The sequence below is a fragment of the Rhea americana genome, unplaced genomic scaffold, assembly GCF_003343005.1.
Source record: "Rhea americana isolate MKP2758 unplaced genomic scaffold, rheAme1 scaffold_527, whole genome shotgun sequence".
Taxonomy (NCBI): domain Eukaryota; kingdom Metazoa; phylum Chordata; class Aves; order Rheiformes; family Rheidae; genus Rhea; species Rhea americana.
The window spans coordinates 71,297-99,088 of record NW_028186676.1 but is presented as its reverse complement, the minus strand read 5'-3'; the positions used below and the strand labels follow the sequence as shown (position 1 = coordinate 99,088).

At 59.4% G+C, this 27,792-nt stretch overlaps 1 protein-coding gene across 1 annotated transcript in view; it reads right to left on the bottom strand.

The window, feature by feature from the left end:
* Nucleotides 1-26,759, bottom strand: part of DNAH17 (dynein axonemal heavy chain 17) — a 36,646-nt gene extending 9,887 nt beyond the window's left edge. The window contains exons 1-63 of the mRNA XM_085318220.1: nt 26,418-26,759; nt 26,106-26,299; nt 25,841-26,033; nt 25,659-25,758; nt 25,498-25,583; nt 25,294-25,419; nt 24,983-25,138; nt 24,825-24,914; nt 24,575-24,742; nt 24,229-24,345; nt 23,224-23,492; nt 22,910-23,105; nt 22,477-22,623; nt 21,972-22,080; nt 21,654-21,757; nt 21,403-21,543; nt 20,844-20,987; nt 20,402-20,584; nt 19,942-20,196; nt 19,646-19,815; nt 19,120-19,342; nt 18,914-19,030; nt 18,691-18,777; nt 18,217-18,369; nt 17,742-17,990; nt 16,983-17,105; nt 16,378-16,725; nt 16,205-16,296; nt 15,894-16,020; nt 15,530-15,682; nt 15,051-15,176; nt 14,536-14,643; nt 14,263-14,394; nt 13,439-13,599; nt 13,212-13,368; nt 12,633-12,737; nt 12,136-12,293; nt 11,277-11,415; nt 10,546-10,773; nt 10,214-10,351; nt 9,750-9,882; nt 9,304-9,431; nt 9,047-9,195; nt 8,673-8,955; nt 8,426-8,599; nt 7,472-7,679; nt 7,209-7,374; nt 6,173-6,275; nt 5,921-6,068; nt 5,455-5,546; nt 5,115-5,276; nt 4,846-5,010; nt 4,495-4,686; nt 3,741-4,007; nt 3,097-3,258; nt 2,565-2,798; nt 2,258-2,422; nt 2,052-2,147; nt 1,705-1,922; nt 1,273-1,480; nt 839-954; nt 348-540; nt 28-267 (exon numbers count right to left, since the gene is read on the bottom strand). Of these exons, the coding sequence (XP_085174346.1) occupies nt 28-267; nt 348-540; nt 839-954; nt 1,273-1,480; nt 1,705-1,922; nt 2,052-2,147; nt 2,258-2,422; nt 2,565-2,798; nt 3,097-3,258; nt 3,741-4,007; nt 4,495-4,686; nt 4,846-5,010; nt 5,115-5,276; nt 5,455-5,546; nt 5,921-6,068; nt 6,173-6,275; nt 7,209-7,374; nt 7,472-7,679; nt 8,426-8,599; nt 8,673-8,955; nt 9,047-9,195; nt 9,304-9,431; nt 9,750-9,882; nt 10,214-10,351; nt 10,546-10,773; nt 11,277-11,415; nt 12,136-12,293; nt 12,633-12,737; nt 13,212-13,368; nt 13,439-13,599; nt 14,263-14,394; nt 14,536-14,643; nt 15,051-15,176; nt 15,530-15,682; nt 15,894-16,020; nt 16,205-16,296; nt 16,378-16,725; nt 16,983-17,105; nt 17,742-17,990; nt 18,217-18,369; nt 18,691-18,777; nt 18,914-19,030; nt 19,120-19,342; nt 19,646-19,815; nt 19,942-20,196; nt 20,402-20,584; nt 20,844-20,987; nt 21,403-21,543; nt 21,654-21,757; nt 21,972-22,080; nt 22,477-22,623; nt 22,910-23,105; nt 23,224-23,492; nt 24,229-24,345; nt 24,575-24,742; nt 24,825-24,914; nt 24,983-25,138; nt 25,294-25,419; nt 25,498-25,583; nt 25,659-25,758; nt 25,841-26,033; nt 26,106-26,299; nt 26,418-26,759 (10,416 nt within the window). The remainder of the gene's footprint in view (nt 1-27; nt 268-347; nt 541-838; nt 955-1,272; nt 1,481-1,704; nt 1,923-2,051; nt 2,148-2,257; nt 2,423-2,564; nt 2,799-3,096; nt 3,259-3,740; nt 4,008-4,494; nt 4,687-4,845; nt 5,011-5,114; nt 5,277-5,454; nt 5,547-5,920; nt 6,069-6,172; nt 6,276-7,208; nt 7,375-7,471; nt 7,680-8,425; nt 8,600-8,672; nt 8,956-9,046; nt 9,196-9,303; nt 9,432-9,749; nt 9,883-10,213; nt 10,352-10,545; nt 10,774-11,276; nt 11,416-12,135; nt 12,294-12,632; nt 12,738-13,211; nt 13,369-13,438; nt 13,600-14,262; nt 14,395-14,535; nt 14,644-15,050; nt 15,177-15,529; nt 15,683-15,893; nt 16,021-16,204; nt 16,297-16,377; nt 16,726-16,982; nt 17,106-17,741; nt 17,991-18,216; nt 18,370-18,690; nt 18,778-18,913; nt 19,031-19,119; nt 19,343-19,645; nt 19,816-19,941; nt 20,197-20,401; nt 20,585-20,843; nt 20,988-21,402; nt 21,544-21,653; nt 21,758-21,971; nt 22,081-22,476; nt 22,624-22,909; nt 23,106-23,223; nt 23,493-24,228; nt 24,346-24,574; nt 24,743-24,824; nt 24,915-24,982; nt 25,139-25,293; nt 25,420-25,497; nt 25,584-25,658; nt 25,759-25,840; nt 26,034-26,105; nt 26,300-26,417) is intronic.
* Between the last annotated feature and the right edge of the window lie 1,033 nt (nt 26,760-27,792).

The window sequence follows — 27,792 nt, the reverse complement described above, 5'->3', positions numbered from 1 at the left end:
GCGGGCGGCAGGGCCGGGGGGGCCAACCCACTTGCGCTGCCCCAGCCGGATGGCCTTCAGCTCCTCGCCGTATTTGTTCTTGATCCACTTGATGCCCTGGAGCTGGGCGTCCACGATGAGCGGCCAGCGCTCGGTGTTGCAGAGGATGGTGGCGTTCTCAGAGGACATGCGGTCGCTGGGCAGCCCCTGGTTGCTCCAGGCGGCCACCTCGGCGTCGTCGGTGAGCAGGCTCAGCGGGTCCAGCTCCGGGGTGATGGGGATGGGCACCTGGCGTGGGGGGACGCCGGGGTGGGCACGCCGCCGGCAAGGTGCCCGCGGCCCCCACCGCTCTGGCTGCCGCTGCTCACCTTGAGCCCCCCGAGGAAGGGGATCCAGTGCTTGTCGATCAGCTCGGCACGGTACTTCTTGGTGAAGTAGCCGACGTAGGACACGAAGGCAGAGATCAGCAGCACGTCCCCGCACAGCGTCTTCTCCTGCGCCTGGAAGGTCTCCACGGACTCGGCCCAGCGGACGTTTTCGGAGGCCAGCCCCCCGACGAGCCTGGGTCGTGGAGGACGCGGTGCTGCTGCCGGTCCCGGCGCCCCGGCCGGCAGCTCAGCGCTGTGCCGTGCCGCGGCGGCGGCTGCCCCTCGCGCACCCGGGCGCGAGTCTTGAGGATAGTTTCAGTTTGGAGGGTGTGTGTGTGTGTGTGTGTGTGTGTGTGTGTCTGCTTTCCCATGGCTCCGTGTCCTTTGAAGCACCTTCCCACCACCAGGCAATCCCAGAGAGCAGCCGATGATCTCAGCTGGTCCCCCCCCCTGCAGCCCCAGCGCTTCTGGAGCCAATATTTGCACGATACCTGTTTGCTAATGTGATGACTCTGTTTGTGGCATCAGCCTCTTGCTGACATTTGATTTTTTCAGCTGTAGCTTTCTCAAATTCCRCCGTGAGAGTTGCCAAATTGGCATTCAGATCCTTTAAAAGACAACACATTTACACTTACCTCCTACACATACAAAACGCGATTGCAGTAAGTTTGCAAGCCTGGAGAAAGCTTCGCAGACACTAATGAGTCTGCAAGCCCTGGTGTGAAGATGCAACTCTTCCACCTGGGCTCCAGGCTACACACGTGATAGGAATCTGTCTAATTCCCTTTTGGCTCCTTTCTGCRACCCAGAGCTGCATCGTCTGAGGCTGCTCTGCAGCCGCGGTGGACGCCGGCCAACGCAAACAGCTGCCGGCTCCYGCAGCAGGCCCTGGCTGGGGACGGCCCGGGCGGGAGCACACGCTTACTGCAATTTTGTTCTTAATACGAGCGAGTTTGTCTTGCGCCTCTGCCAGCTCCGCGTTGGCCTCCTCCAGCGCCTGCCTCTTGGGCGCGACGTCGCAGTAGACCTCGTAGAAGCGAACGATGTTCAAACACCAGGAGCACAGACCTGCCGCGGCTGTYGACTTCGACAGTATAGACTCGGGGTCAAAATTCGGGTCTGACTGATAGGGCCTGGAAAGGGAGGACACACACCACTGCGTTACCCGGTGCACAGCACTGCTCCCCGTGGGGCCTGGAGCCCTCGTGGGCTATAGACTTCCTACGTGCAGTATTTAACTTTCTGTAGCAACCTGGAGACTTAGAGTGGAGTTACCTCCCTTGCTTTTGCCGATCCCTCCATGGTGGCACTGAGCTTGGGGAAGACTTTGCCTGGGAGGAACCAGCCGTTTACTCACTTGAACGCTTTGAGGCACGCTTCGGGGATGTGCTCCTTGTCGAACTTCTTTAACGCATCCAGGAAGGTGTCTACTTTTCCCATCATGATTTTTGCTGCCTTCCAGCTTTTATCCTTTGGTATCCTGCCCCCCGGCGCTGTCAGGATCATCACGGCTGCTGTGACATTCACCACCGCTTGTGGGGGGGACCCGAAGGACTTCAGCTCCGTCAGGTTGTTCTAGGATGGGAGAAGATGGTCGTTCTGCRTTGCCCGACACGAGGTTGGGCCGCTGCGAGGGGTCCTGCCACCCGGGAGCCCTCCCCACGCTGGGCACCGCTGCAGCCCTGAAGACCCCACGCCTTCTACCTTGTTGAGGGTGTTGAGGGCTTCCTGGGCGGCGACGAGCGCGGGCTCCGCTTTYGCCAGGTCGGTCTCGCAGGCGCGCTGTTTCTCTGCCACGTTCTGGGGGCGGCGAGGCGGTGGACGGGGCTGAGCGTCGGTGCGGGGCACGGCTCCCGCCTCCGCGCTGCTCCGACCCGAGCAGCTGCCCGGGAGCGGTGGGCGCTGCATACCGTGTTGATGACCTGGACCTTCAGCTCCTCCTCGTCAGCAATGGCTTTCTCCTTGCTGACTTTCTCCGTTTCGATGCCCACCACGTGGATCAGTTTATCTGCATCCTCATTCTTCTGCTTCAGCTCTGCCTCCTGGATTGCCAGTTTGGCCTTCAGGTCGTCGACCTGAATGGCAGGAGATATAGGAGCGGGTGGGATGAGCAGAACTGAAATACCGATGTGGTCCTTCCCCACCGGCTGCTGCCTGCCCCCAGCCCAGAGCCAGGCGCAGGGGTGCTGTGAGCTCTTGGTGAGGCAGAGCGCGCACCTGGGACGCCGTGCTCTGCAGCTTCATCAGGCCGTTCTCCAGCCGGTCGATCTTTGCAATGAGTTCTTGCCTTTTTTTGGATAGCAGATTTTGGTAAAGCTTTATCTGCTCCAGAAAGGTTTTTGGTGTGGTGTAATTATAGCGCCTCTCCATGGCCAGGTAGGTCTTGGACATCTCGTTAACGCTCGTGTGGACGAAGGACATGAACTGGCTGATGGAGGCCTTGACCTCCGGCTGCGTTGGGAACACAAACCACTTCGTAACCGAACACTGAGGCAGCACAAGTATTAAATGTAAATAACGACCCACGCCAGCTCCCCATCCCTGCTGCATCCCAACGCACCCCAGGTCCCTGTCCTGCTGCATCTTGACCCGCCCCGGGTCCCGGTCCCCATGCTCGCTGCAATGAGGTGAGACGCAGAAGTGCTGGACACTTGCTGGTTTCCTCGGAGCTGGCGGGGTGCCCGAGCCCTGCCGTCGCGGCGTGCCCGGCCACCTGCCCCCATGTCTGCCTCTGCCCGCGGCCGCTCACCTCGATACCCCCTGTCTCCTCCAGGAACCTGCTGCTGACGGAGACGAGCGCGTCCTCCGGCCACTCGTGGAACCAGTCGATGGCGGTGCAGCTCACCACGGCCGGGAACTTGCGGGCGCGCACCCGCAGCGTGGAGCCCACGGGCGAGAAGCAGAGGATCACCTGGGCGGGAGCGTGCCGGTGAGCGCGGCGGGACGGCCCTGGCGCGGCCCTGGCACAGGGCAGCCTYGCCGCGGGTCCGCGTCCTCTCCTCCGTGAAGATCCAGAATGCACCCCCTGCCCACTGCATCCCCTCTGCGGCGCCGGGAGAGGCTCTGCCATCGCGCACCCAGCAGCACCCGGCCTCTCCCAGCGGAGCCGGGCCCCCGCCTCGGCGGCGGCAGCCGGAGCCGCGGCGCCGCGCTGGCGTCTTCGGGGCGGGTTGCGGGCTGCTTCCGTGCCCGCCCCCGCTTCGAGGGAGGACAACACGTGGGTGGCAACAGCTGCAGCCCTGAAGCAGGAGGCACTGAGCTGGCCAGGGATCCTTCGAGCACATTTTTTGGTTGGACTCATTACCACAATGCTGTGTGTGCTGTCTGCAAATAGGTTTTGGATTAAGCAAGTCAGAAGCACTTAGCAGACACCACTTTGGGGTGAGCCCCTACCTTTAACTGTCGCCTGACTTTTTCTATAAATAGTTTCCAGCAGTTTTCTCTTGAGTCTTGCAATCCAAGGAACTTCACTTGTGGCCTCATGGAGTTCATAATATTTTCCAGGTCATCATCCTGAAAAAGCCCTGGGATCTCTCCAGATGCCAGGAAGTCATTGATGAGGACCAGGAACTGTTCTTCGGCGACCTGGGAGTCAGTCATCAGGAAGACGGTGGGGGTGTTCTTCACGGCGGCCTTGATGTACTGGGAGGCGAGGTCCAGCTGGGCAGGAGAGAAGCCACCAAACCCGTCTCTGTCCAGCCCCTCGGATTGAGCAGCTCTCCGACGTGGCTGCCCTGGCTCAGAGGTCGGGGAAATATCTCAAACAAGAGCGGCTGAGCGGGGAGAGGCAGGGCCGGGCTGGCGTTTCCCTTTTCTGTGCTGGGTGATGCTGCACATGAGACCACGGCAAAACTCCCTGGCAAAGATGCTGGAGCTGCYGCATGGACCTGCCCTTGCAAAGGGGATGGACTGGGGGCAGGCTGCTCCTGCACATCCCCAAGCTGGAGAAACCCTGCTYGAGGGTGTCTGGAAAGCATCTGGTGCAGATGGCAGGGTACGAAAACACGGAGGGACCGGAGGTGCCGGCCCCGGGGCTCGCAGGCGGAGCGCCAGCAGGAGGCTTTTGGCTCCGCTTACATGGTTTGCATGATCCCTCCGCGAGCAGGCTGAGCTGCCCCAGGAGCTGGAKGGGAAAAGCTGCTCTAACCTTAAGGTCTGGAATGCCATATCCCTTCTTCAACGTAATCTGAAACACGTCCAGAGCGCTAATRTAGGCTGCCAGCCGTGAAAGACTCTGCTTCCCACTGCCTCCGACTCCCACCAGCAGCGCATTGCCTCGGGGGGACTCTAAGATCCGACTAATTCTGCAAATATGGGACACAGCATCTTCAAACAGCACCTAGAGAAAMCCAGAGGGAAGGGTTTAGCATTTCCCAGCAGGAAAAGCTGTGGATGCCTCTGAGCATGCAAAGTTGAGCGAGGGCAGTGGCAGTGCAAAGCCCGGCCGTCCACGCGGTGCGGGGGCTGCCCGGCTGCAGACCGGCTTGTGGGGCCTCACCAGGTTCATCACCGCGTTGACCTCATTGTAGCTGTCTAGGGCTTCCCCCAGCAGCTTGTTCAGAGACGGCCAGTTTGGCACCGGCAGGTACTTGGGCTCCCCAATGCCCTGGGCAAAGTGGCAGTAGATGTTGGGCTTGGCGAACATCTGGTCTTCCCTGAGGTCCTGCGGAGAGGCGAAGCGAGCTGGTGCAGCAATCCCTGGCCCCACACGCCCCGAAACGCAGCCCTCTGGGCTGCAGCGCTCTCCTGTTTATCGGCACAACCTACATCGAAGAATTTTTTGCAGGTGGCGGCTAGAATGCGTCCGAAGCTCTCCTGGTCCTTGTCGTCAATGAGCTTGTCCCCRTACACCCGCCCGGCTTCGTGCAGCCAGAGGCGCACCAAGTCCAGGGGAGCGCGGAGGCACTCGGGCGTGGAGAAGAGCAGCCCCTGGCAAACACACGAACCCGTCGGGCCTCAGGGGTTTTATTCACTGCTACTCAGAGCTGAGTGAAAACGTTGGCTTTGGGAAAAGGTCATGGTGCAGCTCAAGGACACAACACACTGCAAGGACATGGTGCAAAGGAAAGTTGTCTAAAGGCAATCACCCCCCCGCCCCTCCCGGTACCTGGAAAATGTTGGAGAGGTCACGGAGGTTGAAGAGGTAGTGGAACTTGATGGCGGTYGGCAGGAAGGTGGACGTGACCTTCTGGTGCAGGGCTGCTCGTGGGAGACAGGGGGTGAGCGGGCAGGCGGGTCGCAGAGACCACCGCGCTCGGTGCGGGGTCCCTGTGCCTTGCTCTGCCYGTTTCCCTCCCAGCTTTGGCAGACAGAACCCAATCTGAAATCTTGGTTTGACCGTTCCCAGGTGCACCGTACTGCAGTTTGACTAAGAAGCGGAGAAAAGGAGGAACGGGGCTTTTATCTGTGCTGCACGGTGCCTCGAGGTGCTGCACCGAGCTGTCCGGGGCAGTGACGGGTTGGCATGGCTTTGGTTTGCCCCGCGCTGCCTGGGGATCCTGCTGCGGCACGTGCGGGTGCCGAATGCCGGCGCTGGCTGCGTCTCCAACCCCCTGCGCGTGACCGGGGCTCACCCAGCGCGGCCGCGACCAGCTGGGCCTGCAGCTTCTGGACGGCCAGTGGCATCTTGCGCTGAGCCAGGTGCTGGGCGAGGATGGTGCTGTAAATGGTCAGGAGCGCTTCTTGGCCGGGAAAGCTCACCGCAAAGACGCAGAAGTGTCGCTGTGGCAAAGAGCCGGCGCTCAGCCGCCCAGGGCGCCGGGTGCCGTTTGCCGGAGCCGACGGCGCGGTGCTGCCCGGCTCCCCAGCGCCTCGTCCCCGCGTACCTGCAGCCTCGGGTCGATGGTGAAGGACCCGGCGGTGGGGTTCATGCAAGCCACGTACTGGCAGTTGTGAATGTCCTTCAGGGTCAGCTTGTTCCTGTCGTACCTGCGCCGGGCAGAGGGACAGACTGTCCACGGGGCCACRTCCCCCGGATGGCTTTGCCCTTGGTGTGGGTGGAGGGGGGACGTCCCACATCCTGGGCACTTGCAGGAGCCCGGCACCGCTCCGGGCGATGCTCACAGCGCTGGGACCATCCCGTCCCCGCAGCCAGACCCAGCCGTAACGCTCGCTGCAGCCAATGGGACTTGGGCTCTTCCTCCCTTCCAGGAAAGCCCTGCATCGTCCCCACCACACTCCCCGGTGCCTGCACAGGCTGCTCTGCCCGGAGCAGAATCCCCTCTGCAGGGCTTCCCTGACCAAGCCTCGGTGCCGGAGCCAGGGCTGTTCGCTTTGGACTGATCGGTGGGTCTGGGAACCAGGAGGAGAGTTTCCCCGTTTCTGTGCCAAAGCCTTTCCCAGCTGTTCCCCGCTGCTCCCGGCAGTGGGACGCAGAGCCAGCGCTTTTCTGCAGGAGGCAGCACAGGCAGGGACATGGCTCCTGTGCCGTGGGGACAGGAGAGGTGCCAGCATTCRTGTGCCAGGCCATGTTGCTCTGCCCGTGCCCATGACAGAGGCGATGCCACCGTGCCGGGGCAGGAGCGCGGCACACACTGTGGCTGTGGGACAGGCTCCATGCCGATTGACCATGGCCATGGGATGGGCTCCATGCTGGTGCACCATGGCCGTGGGATGGGCTCCATGCCGATTGACCATGGCCGTGGGATGGGCTCCATGCTGGTGCACCATGGCCGTGGGACGGGCTCCATGCTGGTGCACCATGGCTGTGGGATGGGCTCCATGCCGATTGACCATGGCCGTGGGATGGGCTCCACGCCGGTGCACCCAGACCAGGCACTGGCCCCACCACGTGGGCCGAGCTGGGGCTTTGGTGGACATCACCGCATGCCAGGGACAGTGCCGCTGCCACTGTATACCTACCAGTGCCCATGGTCCATGTGCTGCCGGATGAGTGTGTGWGGGGCCACGGTGCCGTACTTGTCCACCTCTGGCATGTTCATGTCATCAATGAAGTAGAYGAGCCGCCGGGTGCCAGGGGGGCCGTAGTTCCTCCCCGACTTCTTCTCCAGGGGCTTCTCGAGAATGGCTGCAGTGGAAGAGAGGGGCTGGAGCGGAGGGAAGCGCCGCAGCACGGGGCCCAGCAGTGCAGCCCAGCCAGCCTGGCTGCCAGCTCTGGCCCTTACCCTGCAGCATGGCCGAGGTGGTGTAGAAGTTGAAGGGCACGGACTGCACCAGGTAGTCATCCGTGCTGAGCGCCTCCAGCTTGTCCTCCATCATGACCGACTTCCCGGTCCCCGCATTCCCCACCAGCATCACTGGCCACTGCTTCTCCATCAGCAGGTCCATGAAGTAGCGGATCCGGACGGTCTCGGTCGTGTGCACCATGGAAGCCTGGAGGAGATTTTGGTGTCAAACCCGATAGGACATGTCTCCTGCTGCAAAGGCCGAGGGCACGTTGGGATGAGGGTATGGGCAGAGGCACCATCTATCATTAGAGCAGCTGGTGACATGCCCCAAGGCTGGTTTCATTTTGCAGCTATACCAGCTGGTCTAATGAAAGATATTATCTCCACATGCAAATCTGGTCCCTCTCTAACACAAAAGGTCTCAGATGTCGGGTTTTTCAAAAGGCTTTCCAACCAAAAGAGTAAGAGTCAGAGAACCACGTTATTAAAACAAAACAAAACAGCTCCTGAAACTTTCTTCCCATGTCTCCATTTAGACAACACATAGATGGCACTTTCCCCCTCCCTTGACATCTTCAGGAAAGCCCACCCTTCCTAGAGTGGCATTTGAAAAAACATATGCAAATAATATTCTAAAGTACGACTTGCAGTCAGGCAATAATTATAATTAGCTCATGAGAATCTGTGAAGCCACATGTTCATCTGAAATTAAAAAGGAAGAGCTGCAACTTGCGGCTCTCGCTGAGTTTGTGTCGAGTGAAGCGAAACCACGGAGCGCCGCGGGGTTCGCCTGGTGCCGTCGGTCTGCGGCGTCTCGGTGGCAGGCGCAGCCTGAGTGTCTGCCCCACTCCAGAGACCTGTCCTTGCCCATRGCTGCTTGTGGGGAGGACGGGACACACTCATTAATGAACAAATTAAAACATGTAAATAAAGACAGCTTGCAGGAAATACCTGTAAAGGGACTTCTGGATCAAGTTCAAATTTTGGCACCTTTTCAGTCCAGAGCATGAATTTCTTAGTTTCTGGGTCGATGTAATAGTCAAAAATCGTCCCCTGAGAAGGGAACTTGATGGTTTTGAACTCGTTCACCCACCACTTGCTGAACTCCACGCGGTAATCCACCAGCTGGCGGGAACGGGAGGGTCAGAGCGCGGGCGCGGGGCCGGGCGCGTGTCCGCCCGTGTCCGCGGGGGCCCACCTGGTCGTGGAACATGGCCCCCCCGAAGGCCCAGGCGCAGGCGAACACGAAGTAGAGCTCGTAGAGCTCCCGCGGGGAGTCCGGCGGCGCGTGCTGCGGCGTCAGCAGGCACTCCAGCAGGTACAGCGTGGTCTGGATCACCGTGATCTCCGGCACCGGCGTGATTTTTTTGAACCCGAACTTGAGCTTGTCGAGGCACGTAGGCAGGTACTTATCGAACAGGATCATCAGATTGGCCTTCTCGGACTGCACCGTCCTCTTCTCGATCCAGCTGGTGACGACGCTGCCAGGGGACGGGGTGGGGGGCGCAGGTCAGGGCGCCGGCGGATGCTCGCCCTGGGCCAGGTCCCGGTCCCGGCGCGGCGCGGACTCACGGGTTCCAGCCCAGGTCGGCGGGGTTGATGTAAAGGATTCCCGCGCGGGACACGGTCGCCGGCGTGGCGGTGCGCAGGTGGCTGATCTCGAAGAGCAGCCGCATGGTGGGGTTGAGGGGGATGCGCTCGTTGCTGGCCAGGGTGAGGACCTGGGGGGATGCGGCATGTTGGGGTGCTGCGGGCTCGGGGATGTCCGCCGGGGCGGCCAACCCCAGCGCTGAAGCCAGCCGAGCTCCGTGGGGTGGGACAGCACCGACCTTGTTGTCATCCATGACCGTGTTCAGGGACTCGATCCACATGGGGTCAATATCTCCATCGAGGATGATCCACTTGGGCCCCTTATGGGTGATGTTGGCCAGGTCGCGCATCGTGGAGGAGAACAGACCTGCCCATGCAGAGACATGAGGCTTTTTCCTTCCCACCCCTTTCTGCCCACGGCACGTTCTCCTGGAGGAACACACGGGACTGCTGCTTCCCCCAAGCACATCTGTCTTCCCCTCTCTTCCCCTCCTCACACACTATTCAAAAGCCCCAAGGAAAGGTCTTTTCAGCGATGGCATCAAAGAGGCAGTGTTTACAGAAATGCATTTCATGAAAACATTTGCTTATGCATGAGCCACTTGCTGAAGCTTTTTATGTGCCGGTTCCTATTTGGGATGAGCGACCTTTCACGTGGCTGTGCGCGCAAGCTGGGGCATCTCACCATCCTTCCACTCGCGGGTTGATGGGTGAATAATCCCAAACAGCTCGTCGCAGGTTACAGCTTTTGGGTCCAGATCCACAGCGACCGGCTTCCGCTTCATGGTCTGGTAAGTCTTGTTGAGGGATTTCAGCACCTGCGGGGAGGGAGGGACGGTGCCGCTGAGCCTCGGGTCCTGCCAGGGCGTTTGCAGCCGGACAGCGTGGCCCGCTCCTGCCAGCCGCCGGCATCAGGGCCTGGAGAGCTGCTGGGGATGCTYCAATGGACCCGGTTCCTGGCCAGCTCATGGGTGCACGGTGAGTCCAGGAGTCCCGTGCTGGCATCCCCGGTGTCACCGGCTCCATTCATCACCCACGGGGAGGTCGCCCGCCCCAGGCACCAGCATGACCTGTGGAGCAGCATGGGGACACCCCAAACCTGCTGCCACACTGCTGCCACTRGGTTACAGGGCTTGACACCGGCCCTACCTGGGACTTGCCGCAGCCGGCGTTGCCAATGACGAACACGGAGTGCCTGACTTGCAGCAGCTCCTCCAGCTGCACCACCTTCAGCACAAAGCTCTCCTCTGCCTGCAGCTTCAGCTCCAGCATGGACTGCTTAATGATCTGCCGGGGAAAGCAGGCACTGAGCAGGCAGGAGATGGCCACCACTGCCTTGGCAAGGACTGCAGAGATGTGCCGAATGGACCGGCTGCCAGGCGGCTGCCATTGCCCTGGCTTGGTTCTTGGTCCAAGTGTCTCCATCCCAGCCTCTCTCAGGCTGCTCAGAGCTGCATGAGAAGACCTGCCCATGCTCGCACCTTCTCAAAGTTCAGGTCACGCTTTCTGGGGACGTCCAGAGCTGGGAAAAGGTCTCCAATCAGCCCCATGAACACGGGCAAGTCGTCTGTCACGATCTTGGGAATGTTAAAGTCTCGTAAAGCTCTCATGAGGACTTGGTCCTCAGCACGGCCAGGGTCCCCTCTCTTCAAGGAGCCTGCTACCACCAGCACGGACTTGATGGCCCGCAAACCCCAGTCGTAATGGTCCTATCAAACAGGCAGCAAAATATTATCATTTAATTTTGGTGAAAGAGAACTGTTTTAAACAGAAGTAGAGAAGAATACGCCCACTACTGCCCTGAACCCAGGTTGTCAACACAGCGCCCAGCAGACTTGTCTTAAAGTGAGTTTATTTACAAGACAAACYCTATTCAGCCAGGAGATGAATGGCAGTCTGTCTTGTTTCCTGGGAAGCACATTTTTATTTGCTTGTAAATCACTTATGTTGAGATGAATAACATCTGGATGCTCTCATCTTAATAGGCTATATTCTGYTCTATTTCTGAATGCCTTTATTTCTTCCAGAAGGCAGAAATATGCCATATGATACACCAGCATGGGGGTGGAATTTGTCCAGCCATAGACYCTGAACTACGCAGAATGCAAGCCAACATGTTACTACCAGCTGAGAGGTTTTTAAACTATCTATCAAGTTCTAAATTCAAATTAACTCTTTCATCTTCATGAACCACAGAACAATGTTAAATTACCTGTTTAGACAGTAGCTCYTTGCACAGCGTATATAGAGTAATGAACTTTCTTGCTAGGAGCTTAGCATCAATAAAACCTTCTGCAACAAGCATGATTTCACAGATAAGTTCAAAATCCGGGACGACCATGGCGCAGGGTCTGCAGAAGAGCAGTGAAGGATTAGCAGGGCCTGTGCACGTGCACCCACACGCGTCCTCATCCTCCTGCAGCTGGTAAGAATCTGCATTTGGATTTTCAGTACAAATCCTGCAGTATTCCTATCAGCATCAGACAATAATTTAGGGTGGATGGGATCTCTGGAGGTATCCTGCATGGAGCAYCTCCTGCTCCAGGTGGGGTGCATTTCAAAGCCAGAGCAGGTCACTCTGAGACTTTTCCAGCTGAGCTTTGAGTTCCTCCAATAAGAGAGATCCCACAGCCTCTSTGGGCAACCCTTTCCAGTGTTTGACCACCTCTGTGGAATTTTTTCCCCCTTTTTCTCAGTTGGATTTTTCTTTTGCTGCAGCTTGTTCCAGGTGTCTCTGGTCCTTTCACAGGGCACCTCCAAGGAAAGCCTGACTCTGACCTCTCCGCAAACCCTCACTGGGYGGTTGAGGATGGCAAAGAGACGTCTGGAGCATCCTCGTCTCCAGGTGGAGCAGGGGCTCCCCAGCCTCTGGCCATCCCAGCGGCTTTGAGCACGACCGTCACCGCGGCATCAAGGTCTTTCTTACACCAGGGCTGCCAGCACACACAAACATCCTCGTTTGCACGAGCAAAGGCTTYGTTCATGCTATGGGACGCAGCGCACGACTGTTACAGCAGGAGCATAATGCTGTGAAGGTGCCAGTTAACGGGGGACACATCTGTCCACGGTACCTGAACAGAGCTTTTAGATTCTCCGGCAGTTCGGTCCGTCCCGCATAGCCGGGATTCATCGTGATGAACAGCCCGACCGACGGGATCAGAGATATCATCTCTCCCAGAAAACTGAACTTCTTCTTTTTGGCACGGATTGCGTCCTGAACACATTTCACCTAGGCGGGCGAGCAGCGGCGTCAGCGCGGGCGGCCCTGCAGCACGCTGCTCCGCGGGCCCCTCGGCTCGACCGCCCAAACCGCGGCCCCGGCACTGGCACACGCTGCGGGGAGGGCGCGGAGGGCGCAGGGACGGGGGGCAGCGGGAGCCCTCCGCCTCCCGCCTAACGTGGCAGAGGGCGTGATAGCTGCAAACAGACCCTCCGAAAGTCAGGTTTTACCCCGAAACAGCACCCGGCCCTCGGCCCGTGGATCAGGGCACTCAGAGCGGGAGTCCGACGGGCAGGACCGCACCCTGGCCGGACATGCGGAACAGCCGGGAGCTCGGGAAACCCCCACCTGCACAGCGATCACGGAGAGCACCTCCACCGCGATGCGGTTGAACTCGTCGAAGCAGCCCCAGGCGCCGGTCTGAGCGAGCCCTTTGTAGATGTTGCCGCAGGACTGCGGAGCGAAGCARGGCAACGCTTTGGACATGCCTAACTTTTACGTGGGGGCTGCAAGATGGGGCTTTGCTAGAAAAGCTCAGCTGTTAGGAACAGCTCCTGTGCTTAGGCTTTTCCCAGAGGGAAAGCTGGGTGCCGGCAGGGCCGCCCCGGACGTGCGCGGGGAAGGGGGCTCGGAGGGAGCCGCGGCGCGGGACGGCGCCGGGAGCCGCCGGTCTTGCTCTGGCGGGTGGGCAGAGGCATCAAAAATGCAGTGTTTACAGAAATGCATTTCATGAAGACATTTGCTTATGCATAAGCCACTTGCTGAAGCTTTTTATGTGCCGGTTCCCACCCACCAGCGCCGTTTATGGCACCATCTTCCAGGCCTGATTTCGGGGCGCGCAGCCTAACGCGGGAGCGGGTGCGAACTGCAGCGGCGCCCGCGAGCTGGGGGTTTCCCTGGTCCTGGCGCCGCCGGCCCGGGCCCTACCTTGTAGTCCATCTGCTCGGAGCAGTTGAAGACGTAAACCATCATGCCCACGGCGCGGCCGAGGTCCTTGGTGGTCTCGGTCTTGCCGGTGCCGGCGGGGCCGGCGGGGGCCCCCCCCATGATAAGGTGCAGGGACTGCGTCAGGGTGATGTAGCACCTGCGGGCGCGGGGCCGGGCTCAGCGGGCGCCGGCGGGCGCAGCAGCGCCCGCGGGGCTCCGAGCCCTACCGGTCGGTCAGCGGGGTGATGACCAGCCGCGGGGTGTTGCCCAGGTACTCGTAGGAGTACTGCAGCTGGGCGTCGCAGATGTTGGCGTAGCAGTGCTTCCGCTCCTCGTCCCAGCGGTGCCGCAGCTGCGACTGCCAGGTGAACGCCTGCGAGCTCTCCACCTGCGGAGCGAGGCGCTGCGGAGCCGCCGGGGACCCCCGCCGCCGCCGCCGCCCCCGGGGCCGCCCGCTCCCCGACCCGCACGGGCGCCGCTTGCAGCCTGCTCGCGTGCCCGAAGCACGCGGGCGGGCGAGATGCAGCGCCCGCGCGGGCCCAGCCTGCCGCGGCCTCCGGGTCGGCGCCTTGCCGGCACGTCCGCCCGGCGCCAGCTCCCACCGAGCGGGGCAGRAACCGGGGAAGCTGCTCCTTCACCTGGCTTTGCCTCGATCTCAAAAACACGTTTTTTTTTTTCCCCAAACCAAGGTAGTGCCTTGATCYATAGTCCCATCACGGCAGCTTTAGGTACTGAACTAACGCCGTGACTCCGCCGGGACCTTCTGCGAGTTATCTGCTCAGTGCGGCGAACAGCGGCGTCTCGGCCAAAGGCCAGTTCACCCCCGTCGTCTTCCCAGACCTCTGCATTCGTGCCACGGACGAGGCACAGCTCAGCCTCATGYGAACCCCTGCCGTGTTACCTCCCTGGCTCCCGTGTACCCCTAAATTTGCACTTTTTTTGTTCACGCTTCCTCAGAGATTCAGATATTTTGAAAATAGAGTAACAGTAAAAGCTTTGCTCAGAAGTACCAATAAACAAAGTGATGAAAATAAGATTGTGTAACTCCTACCTTTGCAAGGATCATTTTGGCCACAACGTCCCTGGCATGCACATCTATGGTACAGATTGTCATGATCTTCATTCGGTCCCCTGCAGATAAGTTTCCAAGGAGCAGTGAAATCAGTGCATTCAGCTGATTAATCTGAAGAAGGAAAGAAATGATTAACATAGAAAAATGACTTCACACTTTGCCTAGCTTTCTGTGAACCACCCCCAGACCGAGTCTGGTAAGAGCGGAGAGGTGCCTGCAGCACGGCTGCAATCAGAACTGCGGGATGCAAACCTGCTTTTTGTTATAATCTTTAATTGCATTTTCATATCCTTCCTCCAGTCTTGAAAAGGCAATGCCAACTTCTGTAGTCCACCAGATCTGGGTGCATGTCAGAGCAATCTGCAAGAAATCGCATGGAGAAAACACRGCTGAGGGCTGGTGCTTACGGCTCCCCGTCCTCTGTGCTCCTCTGCCTCTGGGACTGCAGGCAGGTAACCTGAATTTTATGGTGGTTATTTACTAATTCTGCTCTTATCCAGAGTTTTAAAGGGATCAGACTTCAGCAGTTCAGCCTTAATRTGCAGCATCTGTTTTCCCATGCCCCGAGGGGCACTGCAGTCTGCACGGGAACTCCTCTCCCTGGTGCCCCCCATTGCCGGGCATCTATTCCCCATCGAGGGGGGGTTCGGTTCTCCTGGGCGACCCGYGCTCCGAGCAGCCTCCCTGGGTTTCTGCACTGCGTCCGCGTCCGCCTGGGCGCTGCCCCGTCCGGCTCGCCGAGCCCGCCGTCCCCGGCGGCGCCGCACCTGCGCCGGGTAGTCGAACACCCACTGCTCCCGCGGTTTCTCCTCGTAGGTCGCCACCGCCTCGGGGATGAGGTGCCGGAGCGTGGAGCACATCCTCTCCAGGACGCGGTTTAGCCAGGTCTCCACCTAAGGACAGTCACGCCCAGAGAACCTGGTGTTTTACAGCAGCTTTCCGTGCCGGTTGCGGACGCGCCAGCTTTGCCCCGTGCTGCGTGAAAGACCTCGGTGCACGGCCCCACAGCGCGCTTCAAATCGCAGCTTATAGCATGTGGTCCCAGGGCGAGCAGAGGAAGACCCTGAGCGGCTGTAAGGCTGCATAGCCTTCCACAGCTGAGGYGTGGACCCCGTTTCTAGGCCTTTTCGGCTGAAAGGCATCAGTTACATTCTCCAGCTGCAGCCAGACTGTTACACACGAGCAGCGAGAGGCTTAGACCGCGCGCGGCTCCCGCAGGCGCACGCTTCCACGGAGCCTCGCTGACCTGCCCGGATAAGTCGCATTCCTTGTCCAGATCCACGTACTCCTCCTCCTTGCTGAACATCCCCAGGCCGATCTTCAGGGGCTTGTTGTCCGGACTCATTTTGAACTTCAGTTTAGCGAGACTATCGAACAGCTTCGAGAGGTGACGGGACACCTGGAACAGGCACGACAGCAGGGTCAGGAGCTGCCGACGGACGGCAAAGGAGTATTTTACAGTTTYGACTGCACCCTTTTTACACTGTTGCATCCCTGAGAACCAGTGCACCAGCAATGTAACCATGAAACATATTTTAAAACCACCACAATGAAGTTAGCACACAAGAGGCAAAGGACTTTTATCCCCGCGCTTTACATTCAGACCGTACCTCAACGGGCTCATTTCCATTAGATAAAATGTCAAGCAGGTCTGCAGAAGAAACAAAGTARAATCGGGGAAAAGCCAAGCGTTTTGTCTCTAGGTATTCGGCTAAAGCCTTCTCACAAAGTGCCAATCTAACAGAAAACAAGGAAGAAAAGCTGCAGTTAAAAGAAAAATCATTATTTTTTGCTTCTTGCAAAGTAATTGTCACCTTGAGGAGGATGCCACTTTGGCTGTTAGGGAAATTAAGCTCTTCTTTTGGCCTTAAAACAGACGCTGGAAGTTTCTCCATAATGCTTCATGGGGATGAAACCTCACCTTTTCTGCAAAGCTTCTAACTTGTCATAGAGACCCGGTTTATTTGTTGCTTCAATTACATTGGGAGTTTTCACTGCATCTGCCATTAATTCCTGCAAGAGGAAAAATGATTCAGTTAAATCAAACCCACCAATGAGTTCTCSAAGGGGTCCAGGAAGGGGCAGGTTACTTGCTTTGAAATCTTTATCAATAGAGTCAAAACGCTTGGAGTCTTCCGGCAGCTGATTGCGGATGTCTTCGGAGCCGATGAAGATGCTCTCCAGGTGACTCCATGTTCGCTGCACCTCAAACCAGATGCTTATGACAGAGTCAGTGGTAGACAGCTTCTGCTGCCAGCTGGACACCTCCTGAAGGAAGAAAGCTAGGTACTTGGAAGTCATCAGGTTCTGCAGCTGCACTTGGTTGTCTTCCAGTGTCTCGATGAGAGCTTCATCCGACTTGAGAAGCATGGTGCCGGTCCTGGTGTGGGGCTCGTGCTCGAACTGCATCGTCGACCAGGTAGTGTCCAGGGCCTTCAGCACCTGCAGGCAGAGCATGAGCAGAAATGAGCTGAATTCTGCGGCTATCAAAGTGGGAAAATCCTACAGAAGCCCCTCTGGAAAGGTGAGCAGAGCAATAYGAGTGCCTCCTCCGGAGCACAGGCTCCATGGGTGCCAGCCCACGTGTGGTCTCCAGCCCCCCCCAGCAGAAACACAAGAGCTGAAAGTCGCAGAGCAGTTTCAGAGCAYGGGCTTATCTGCAGCAATGGTGGGTACAAACTGAGCCGTGTTTGCCATACCTTCTCCATGCCCGACTCTTTCACGGCTTTGTCCACGATGCCGCGAACCTCGTCCTCAAACTTGTGCAGGTTCAGCTGCAGCAGGTCGGCGAGGGTCGTGTCCTCGGACATGGTGAAGTTCACCTGGAGCGGAAGCGGCGCGGTCAGGGGCACTGACCCCTGCGGAGAGGCGCCCAAGGCTCGCCCCGGCCAACTCTCTCATTAACACCTACATTCAAAGCRCCTACACAAATACTCCTGTAGGGCCACCTCTTAAATGTCATTTCAATGTCCATTAACTTTTAAAGACTAAATTATTTAGCCCACGAGTCCACCTGGGTCATGGTTACTTTAGTGATTGCTTTATARGAGCACGAGGAGCAACTGTGCAGAGTGCTGACAGCTGTGCGTGCCGGCACAYGGGCACGGAGACTCCCCCGTTCCCGTCTCCTTGGGGGCTCCCAGCTGGAGCCGGGAGCCGGCGTTTGCAGCCGCGTGCAGCTGTGCGCCCGCAGGCTGAGCTCTCCCAAACAGCTTCCTGTGCTTTGGGGCATACGAAGAGATCCCTCTTCAATACCTCTGCCAACAACCAAGTGATTTCATGGCTAGAACTGAAAATACAGCATTTATCTGAAAGGTCAGAAAAGGCAGGGTCAAGGCTGACAGCCTTGGAAATCTTGGGAACTGCCTGGATCAGGCTGCCAAGAGCCCCGGGGGCTGAGCCCGGGGCCAGGGGCGGTGGGGTTGGCTGGCGTGGGAGCAGCGCGGGGGCCAGAGCACCTTGGCTGCCTGCATGAGCTCGTGCCAGTGCCGGTCCCTGATGGCCGGGTTCTGCAGCTCGTTCACCGCGCGCAGGGACGTGATCATGTTCTTCACGCTGTTGTCCAGCCCTGTGAACGCATCCCAGCTTCTCATCTCCTTATCCAAGCTCCGAATGTCTTTAGCAAACTTCTTAGAATCGATATCCATCTGCTCGACATTAATATCCTTCCATCTGGTCGTCTTCCAGTCATCAATGCTGGTGTTAACCTGTGTTTGGGGGTGCATTTTCTCAGGCTGTAAAATCACTAGGAGCATTTATGAACAATTCTCCCCTCCACAAATTGCTGTATAACTACTGCCAGCGCACTCGGTGCACCCGCCACGCCAAAACCACCCACGCTACCCAGTGCCAGCGCACTCGGTGCACCCGCCACGCCAAAACCACCCGTGCTCCTGCTTCCCACTCCTTCCCTGCGCAGACCCCAGCACGTACCAGGACGATCATGTCCCAGAGCTCCTTGAGCAAACGCACTTCCTTGTGGCAGGCTTTGAGCTGCTTGTAGTCGGGGACGGACACTTCAAACAGCCCTGCCGACRTGGACAGGGCTGCCATGTCGCTCTCCAGCGCGGCGATGCTCTTCTGTTGCTAGATGGAGAAAAAGGGAGAGCCCCAGCTGCGGCCGCGCCGGGGCGGGAAGCACGTCCCAGGCGAGCTGCCGGCAACCGTGTGCCGGGAACGTGCTTCCAACCCCCGGGATGGCTCCGACCGGGGCACTCGCTGCAGCGCAGCGGGGTCCGGGAAAGCCACCGCTGCGGGGCCAGGTCCCCCCCGGCGCGCTGGCCGCCCTTCTCCGCGCGCGGCCRGCTGCACCCCGCCGCGCACGGACCCTGGGACGCGGCATGCCGCCACTGCCCTCCACGGGGCGGCCGGGCCCGGCTCTCTCCCACGCATCCTCCTCTCCGTTACCTTGTTCAGAGACTTGTACGGGTCYGGGTCGGTGTAGGAAAAGGGTGCGTTTTCCCGGAACTTCTCCCTGAATCCTTGCTGCCGGACCTGCGGGGGACGCAGGGGCTGGGGGGGAGGCAGCCGCGGGGAGAGCACRGGGCTCTGCTGAGGCCGAGGAGCCTTGGTGCAGAGCAGATGGGCTCCTCCTGCCACCCCTGCCCCTTCCTGGACCCGGACCGGGCACCTCGAACTGCTGGCATTTCCTGCGGAGGATGTTGACCTCGTTGGCTTGCAGGGGCGCCACGTTCTGCTTCACCTGGAAGGAGAGCTTCTTGGTGTTGTTCCACTGCTCGGGCAGGTCCTGCAGCGGGGACAGCCGTGAGCACCGGGCACGCCGTGCGGCCACCAGCCGGCASGCGCCCAGCCCGGCCCCTGCCCAGCACCACCCACGTGGAGCTGCTGGTGGATTTCCTCAGGCATTTCTTCTCCGTACGTCTTCAGCAGYGCGATTGTTTCCTTCAGGGGCTCGAACATGCTGTCTGTAGTTGCCTGCCTGTCTTTGACCCTCATCAAATGTCCCATCACCTCCACYAGCCCGTCATAATCTCCCTCTTTGAGAGGTTTAGTCAAGCCAGCGTTTGCTTCTTTCATGAAATTTTCTAGCTCCTGGAGACTGAAAGACAGAAGATCGGGTTGTTCACGCGACCACGCATCAGTGCAAAGGAAAAGAAGTCAAAGCCTGGTTGCTAACACCAGCCCCTATGAACACTGGTGAGACGGCCAGCAGAAGCTCATACTCGGGGGCTAGTGCTGCTGGGTACATCTCTCCAGGGGTTCACCATGCTGGGGGTGCCCAGACCTCTGCACTGAAGATCCCAAGGCATGAGACAACCTGCTCCAACCCGTTCCTTAACTACCTTGAACGTGGAGCCATCTTTATGCTCCCAGCAAAACGCTATGGTAGGAGCTGCTCTACCTGGTGGTGACATGGTCGCTGAGGTGCTGCTTGAGCATGAAGCTCCAGTGCTTGATGATGTTGAGGAGYGCCTGCTTGAAGGGGCGGCAGTCGCTCTGCAGCCAGCCGTCAAAGACCTTGCTGTTCTCAAACCCGGACACCTCCTCGTACAGTTTTTCGTAGGAGTCGATCTGGGGACCAGAGCTGGTAACAGCCCATGGCTGGGRCTGCCCTGGGCACCCCAGGGCACTCCCAGACTGCATGGATGCATCTTCTCTCCCTGGGTGCCTACACTGCTTTGTCCAGGGGTCTCTCACCTGCTGCTGGAACTGCCCAAGAGTTGGGGGCACGTGGGGCAGGTACTCCTCCGCATGTGACTCCAGCTCATCAGGGGTGAGGGCACGGCCGAAGGTGAGGAACCGCTGCAGGAACTCCTGGGGGTCATCCAGCCACAGGTAGGAATAGGTCTCAAAGSTGGCCTCGTACTCGCTCGCTTGCTTCATGACGCTGACAACCAAGGAAATGACCTCCTCCCGCATCTCGCTGAGGTCTGCCATGTCCTCCAGGTCAGTCTGCAGGGATGGGAGGAGCTATTGGGATCRGGTCCAAAGGGGACTCACATCATGCTCCACCTGGCAGTAGATCTRTGGCATCCTCCAACCGGCAATGGACCTGTGGTGTTCTCCACATGGCGTTGAACCCATGGTGGACCCAGGGCATCCTCCACCCCACCTCTGCATGTGCCAGGGAGAGGCTGACCCATAGAGAGAGACTGACCTTGTAGTTCAGCTTTCCCTCCACCAGCCGAGGGATGAATTTCGCAGACTTGTAGATATCCTTCAGCAGGTTTTCCACCAGCTCGAAGAAACTGTTGTCTTCTCCCACCTCCATCAGTGGACGGTGTCTCACTTGGTCGTCGTACAGCTCCATGTGTGCCTCGAACAAGGGGGCCACGCTGACCTGAAACACGTTGGCACAACCTGTGTGGCTGCTGTCCCCAACCTGCCCCAGTCCCCTGCCCCACGCTCCAGCCAAGCGGGGACCCCGGCATCACRCCGGTGTTTTCTACCTAGGGATTCTGCAGGGGCTGCTGAGACGGGCAGATCTAGCAACTTATTAAATGCCTGGAGAAACCAGCGGTTTGTCCCCTGCGTGACTGACCAACATGCTGGCACATCSCTAAGCACAGTAAATAGTCACAAGATAAACCTGAACGTACATCAGGGACCATGTTGCTGAGCAGGAACTGTAAAGATTTGTGAATAAGTTTGAAGAATCCATCTAATATTATTTCATCTATATATTCTACATAGTTCAGCCATTTCTCTGACGATTTATCAGCCTTAAACAGGTCTGCGTTTTCCTGCAAGCAGAAAARAAGTATGCTAATATTTATCAATAAATATCAAGCATATTACCCATTCCTGCCCAACACTAAGCAAATGAGTCCTCGCCTAGGGCAAGTCAGGGGTTTCTCCTGTGTGACCGTTATGTAGGCCCTTCTCTTCATGTCCRCTGTGCAACAGCCAGCGGTTGCTGCCAAAGAGCTCACCCTCAGAGGGCAGCGAGTTCCTGCAACCCATATAACATATTCTATGATGTTTTACAGGAGTTTCATCTCAGTAGAGACTAGAGGGTTGTACCCCAAACCTGAGCCCAGCAGTGCYGGTTACAAACCACATGAAAACACTAGTTTTCACGGTAGTGCAGCATGTACACGATATATGCAATCTTCTCTTAAAACAATTCTGATAAAAGCATCATGGGATGTTTCTCACCATCACCATATCCTGAATCTTTATGCCTACATCCCTAATGGCAGCGTAGCGCTTGTCTAAGTGATTCGTTTTCCCATCCAGGTCCAAGAGCGCTGTCTCCTTATTGTCTTTTCTTTCAAACAAGGGACTGGCTGAGCACTCCTGCAAGCAAAAGACAGCAATGCTTCTTTTCTGCACTGGGAAAAGAGAAATTCCCAGAAGGAAGCTTACCAAGAAGAGCATTTTTAGACTGGCTAGCTAGTGTATGTTACCTCCATAAGGTGGGTGACATTTTCCACGTTTAGCTTTGCTTTCTGGATTCTGGTCTCTAAATTATACAGGATATCTCTCATCTCTTGAATGTACTCCATGACACCTGTGAGGAAAATTCAYGCATATGTTTGAGATGGATTATCTTCAAGCCAGGGAGGCTAAATCACAGCAAGCAGAACACAAGCACTTCAGGGCTATTTCCCACGGCAGGGACACACTGCCACCCCGAGACCTGGTCCAGCTACATGCATCCGGGCAGTAGAACCTGCATTTGGGGTGCAACCGCTGTGCCACGCGCAGGTGGGACCCTCTCGTACCTTCGTGGTGCCAAAACAAGGTCYGCTCTGCCTTCTCCAGCTGGCCGTCTATGGCCTCCAGCTCCCCGGTGATCAGTGGGAGCTCCACCGACAGCACCGTCAGGCAGATCTAGGAAGCAAAAGCCCCTCCTGGTCGGTCCTGCAGGGCAGGGAGGGCACCATGCTCCGCCCTTTGAGATGCGCTCTTCTGGTTGTAGGTTTTGCAGAGGAATTGGGGTCCCCGCTCCGTCCATGCAGCGCGAGGAGGGCGCGAGGATGCCGGTGTCATGGCAGAAATCGCATCTAGCAACAGGCGCTCGCGCAGCCCCCAGGACGGGCATGCACTGGCATGCCAGGGACGTGTCTGGTGCATTCAGACCACCCTGGGCTATCAGGACCTGCTTCGCCACAGCCCCCTTCTTCGAGGGGCTCCCCAGTGAGTCCGAGCCTGGCTTTCAGCAGGCCAAGTGCTCCGGGCGCTGGGTAGTTACTGCTTTTCCAGGCCGCCTCCCCTTGCAGAACTTGCCTTATTGTACCAGCCGACAATGAGGTCCAGGTTGTCCACAAACTTTCGGAACATCTCGTTCTGAGCAAAGACACTCTCCGCACTGCCAGGGATATCCTTCTGGTTCTGGAAGTTCAAGTACTTGACTTCCCGTAGAACCGCAACGAGCTGCAAGACACGACGACCGGAAACGATTTGTAAATAAAAATTGAAACATTTCATAAAATCCTTGTAAGAAAGGCAGATTTACATCCAGATGAATTATTGCCAGCATTGTCCAAAGCACAGCTCCAAACGGCATGCAAATGCATTCAGGTAACTGCGAGGGTTTTGCCTCGACAAGAGCACCAGAAATAAAGAGGGCGCTGGGCTCGGGCAGCATCTGCTGCAGATGTGGACCTCCTCCCCAGCAGCTCCTCCGGACCAGGCTGCGTGAAAGCGCGAGAGCACCAACCTCTTTGCTGAAGTTCACGCTGATGAGGGACGAATCAGGATCTCTCAGGATCAAGGGCTGCTCCAGGTTGAACTGGCAGTCTTGGTCTACTCTGCTTATCCACTCCGCGTAGGTCTTCTCACGGTAACCTCGCAGCAGCTCTATCATCTCGTCGTATTTCCCCAACACCAGCTGAGCTTCAGCACCGGCCATGACGCTGTCCAAGCCGTGACAAATAAACTAATAAACTAACGCGGCACGGGACGAGACCCACCTTGGGGCAGGTCTGTGTGGGGCCCATCTCCCGCGAGCTGGTGCGATCRAGCCTCGCTTACGGGTGGTCGATGGCGAACAGGTCCTTCCTCGGCCCCTCCAGTCTCTCCTGGAGCTCCAGCGCCCATTTCAGCTGCCCGGCTACGGGCGGCATGTTTTTGTTGATGGGCGGGATACCCCCCGCTGACTTCGCGGACGCTATCTGGGCGTCGTACATTATCTTTGCATTATCCAGTTCAGTGTTAAACATTTCCAGCAGGGCTGAGTAATAGGGGGAAACTTCTGCCTTTATCAAAGGTCGTTCCAACAGCGATGAGAACATGTGCACCARCTAAAGAAGAAAGAAACGTGTTAATTTTTCATACTTCAGAGTATTCGCTGGTTCACTCTGTTGATATTGCTGATGGCCATTCCCAAGCACTAGGGTATACTGTGCTTAGCTGCAGAAAAGACACGTCTGTCTCCTCTGCTTAAGCAACAAAACATTTGAGGGGTTTTAAACTCCAGAGGGGTTGGCTCAGGGAACTGGTGATTTTTTTTTTTTTCTCCCAGAAGCTCATTTCCTCCACGGTCACTTTTGTTCAGTGGATCCTCCCTTGTGGAGGTGAATACCAAACTGGTAAGAAAATCCAAAATATGGATTTATTTTTTAAATGGCAGAAAACACAAGACCTTCAGCATTTCCCATGGAAGAACTTGCTTGGAATTTAAAAATAATTGAACCATTAACCTTTAAGAARTGAAAACATTTTGGTTTTTATATATGTCAATTACTTTTGCTTCTGGCAGAAAACTGTTTCCTGGACCCATTTGCAACAAGCTCCTGTATTTACATCCTCGGGTTGCAGCTTTCCGGGACTCCCACCTTGTCCCTCTGAGCTGGTCACTCAGATCGGGACTTGCACATTGAGGCTTTTGGCCTCTTTAACATCTTTTGGCCACCGTTTGTGTGTTTAAGCGCTGTGCAAAAACTCCCCTATTTCAGCTGGTTATTGCTGACCTGACGTGACCTCACCCGGACGCCTGGGCCCRGGGAGAGGACACGTSGAGCCGCGGCGCACGTGTACCTTGACAGCAGATGCCATGCTGTTGCAGTCATCGAACCCTTGGCAAAAGATGGTCGTCAGGCGCCTATCGAAATCCTGAATCTTGGTCTGGAACTCTGCAAAATCTTTATTCAATTGCTGTCAACAAGAATGGAAGGATTTAAGCAGCGGTAGCATCTGCATTTCACCCCCCGTCCTTGCAGAACGGCGCTGATTTAATCCGAAAGGCGCTGAGACGCTGCGGTTTTCCTAGAGCGAGCGTGCCAGTTGCCTTGGTGACAATTTTGCATGCGGATTTTCTGGCTCCATCTGGCAGCAATATTTTTCCTTAGCAAACGCATACATTTTCGTACCAGCACTCGCTCACCTCTTCTGCGGGATCTAAGGGATCGTATTTGCAGTCGGCAAAACCCTTGACGAGTTCGGAGACCTCCTCGTAGATCTGGAAGACCTGGCTGCCGAAGATGTTTCCTCTCACTCCTCCCAGCTCGACCTTCTCCAGCTTCAGAAACTCTATAGCCGTCTCGTACAGCTCCTGGCGAGCGGAAACGCCGGTGGCGCGCGGCTCCGCCGGCCCCGCCGGGGCGCCCGCCGCCTCCCGCGCCCGGCGCCGCCACCTCGATGGTCCTCAGCCGGTGCAGGAAGGTGTCCAWCCTCCCGAAGGCGAGCGCCGGGGGGAACTCCCAGGGCCGCGGCTCCTCGCCGTCCTGGGGGCAGCGGGGCCGTCAGGGAGCGGAGCCGCCGGCCGGGCCCCGCGCCGGCCCCCGCCGCCTACCGCGAAGAACGCCGGCATCAGCTCGGAGCGGCAGGCGCTGTAGCAGCGCCGGAGCCGCTCCGCGGTGGCCACGCTCAGCTTGATCCCTCCCAAGGTCTCCTCGATCTCTCCCTGCAAGCCTTTCATCACTTCCTCGGGGCTCAGGAAGTTGCGGGTCTACAAAAGAGCGGTGCAGCCGCGGCCCTGCGGCGGGCAGGCGCTCCCGGCGCCCCGGCTGTGCGGTGACCCCCGCCGCCCCTCGTCACCGGGGGCTCTCGGTCGCCCCAGCTCCTCCCGCCCCGCCCCACGTCCCGCTCCGGCCCGGGCGGTACCATCTCGATGAGGAGGTTGCAGATCTCCCGCAGGATGACGATGACCCTGGAGGGCGTGTTGTAGTGCCGGGAGCGAGCCCAGGCGAGGCAGAGCGCGTAGAGCGCCCGCTCGATGCACGGCTGCAGCTGCGGAGCGGCGCCCGTCACCGCCGGCGCCTTGGCACGGCGCGCCGGGACGGGGCCGCTCCGCCGCGGGGCACCGACCTGGCCGTAGTCGGTTTGCTCCATGTCCTCCAGCAGGATCTGCAGCGGTCGCAGGTGAAGGCAGATGTCCTGGGCTTCCTCCAGACCTGGGCCAGAGGGGAAGCGCAGGCTCAGCGGCCGGGCGGCTCCGGCGGCGGGGGAGGCGGGCGCCGGGGCCGTACCCGCGGCCACGTCGCCGAACGCGGCCTCCAGAGCGGGCCAGTAGCAGCTATCGGCCTTCCGCAGGATGTCGGCTATGGCGGAGACGTGGGGCGAGAGCAGCTGGGAGGGAAGGGCGGTGCTCAGCGCCGGGGCCGGGGCCGGCGGGGGGCCGGCGGGGGCCGGCGGGGGCCGCGGCCGGCACCTGCTCGTTGATGCACTGCAGGTTCTCCAGCCGCCTGCGCCAGAAGTCGAACTCCGCGCGGGGCAGCGGGTGCAGCCCCTCCAGCAGCGGCTGCGCCGAGTCCTTGCTCAGCACGTCCCTGATCTGGTGGGACCAGTCGATGATGATGGTCTCGACGGAGTGCAGCAGGGAGCTGTCGGCGGCCGCGGCCGGGCTGCAAGGCAGCTGGGTCACGCTCCGGCGCGGGACGGGCTCGCGCCGCCCCGGCGCCCCACGGAGCGCCCACCTGTCCAGGGCGGTGCCGGAGCCGGCCACGCTCTCCAGGTGCTCCGGCAGCGGGAGCAAGGGCTTCCCCTTGATCTTCCCGCCCATCACAAACATCTCGTTCTTCAGCCGGCGGGCTTGGCGCACCACGTCGTCCACCACCACCCGCGGCCACCCCGCCACGTTCTCCTGGCGCAGGAGCAGCGGGTAGAGCACCTGGGGAGGGGGGCTCGTCAGCGCGAACCTCGCGGCTCCGCGCGCCCGACGCCGCGGCGCTYGGGCGGGCGAGGGGCGTTCGTGGGCGAGACGGAGCCCCCTCCGCGCGGGGACCCACCTCCTCCACCACGGCCACGAGCTGCTCCACGGGCGCCGGGCTGAGGTCGCCCACCAGCAGCGCGGCCTCGCAGTTCTCGCGGGTGATGTTCTCCYGCTTCCTCTTGACGAAGTAGACGCCTTTGCCCCTGAGGGCGGCCGGGAAGCAGACGGCGGGCTGCAGCTGCCCGGCGGGGCTCAGCGCCAGCACCAGCTCCAGCGCGTCCGGCTTCTCGAAGAACTCGGTGAGGGCGGCCGCCGCCTCCTCGCTGCCCACGAACTTGGGCCACTTGTCCGGCTTCAGCCGCAGCAGCGGCGTGGCGAAGCTCTCCAGGAAGTCGTGACGCTTGTCCGGGGCCGCCATGCTGCCCGCGCTGCGCTGGGACGGCCGTACGCTGGGACGGCCGTGCACTGGGACGGCTGCACCGGGACGGCCGCCTGCTGGGACGGCTCCACCGGGACGGCCGTGCACTGGGACGGCTGCACCAGGATGGCCGCACACCGGGACGGCTCCGCCGGGACGGCCGTGCACTGGGACGGCAGCACTGGGACGGCCGCCTGCCGGGATGGCTGCACCGGGACGGCCGTGCACTGGGACGGCTGCACCGGGACGGCCGCCTGCCGGGATGGCTGCACCGGGACGGCCGTGCACTGGGACGGCAGCACCGGGACGGCCACACACCGGGACGGCAGCACCGGGATGACTGCGTGCCGGGATGGCTCCGCCGGGACAGCTGCACCGGGACGGCTGTGCGCCGGGAGGGCTCCGCCGGGGTGGCCGCGCTCTGCCGGGCGGGAAGGGCCGCAGGCGTCRCTCAGCCGGGGTAACAGGCGCCGGGTGCTCGGACCCCGGCGCCGGCGGCTCCCTCCTCGCCACCCGGCCCCGTTCCCACCCTCTCCGCGCTCGGCAGCTGCGGCAGGGGCTGACGGGAGCATCCCTGCCCGGCCCCATCGCCTTTGCCCCTGCCCCATGGTCCCCAGACCATCACCCCCCAGCAGCCTGTCCCATTACACCCAGCCTGCTCCATCGCCCCCTGCCCTGTGCTCCCCAGATGCTTTGCCCCCTAGCCTGCCCCATTGCTCTCAGCCCCAGCCCTGCAGGCCCCATTACCCCCTAGCCTGCCCCTATTTTGCCTGCCCCATTGCCCTCAGCCCTCCAACCCCCAGCCTGTTCCATTGCCCCCCTCCATGGTCTCCAGCCCCATCATCCCTCGGCAGCCTGCCCCATGGTCCGCAGCCCCATCACCTTCTGCCTGCCCCGCCGCCCCCAGCCTGCCCCATCGCCCTCCTGCCCCATGGTCCGCAGCCCCATCACCTTCTGCCTGCCCTGCTGCCCCCAGCCTGCCCCATCGTCCTCCTGCCCCATGGTCCCCAGCCCCATCACCTTCTGCCTGCCC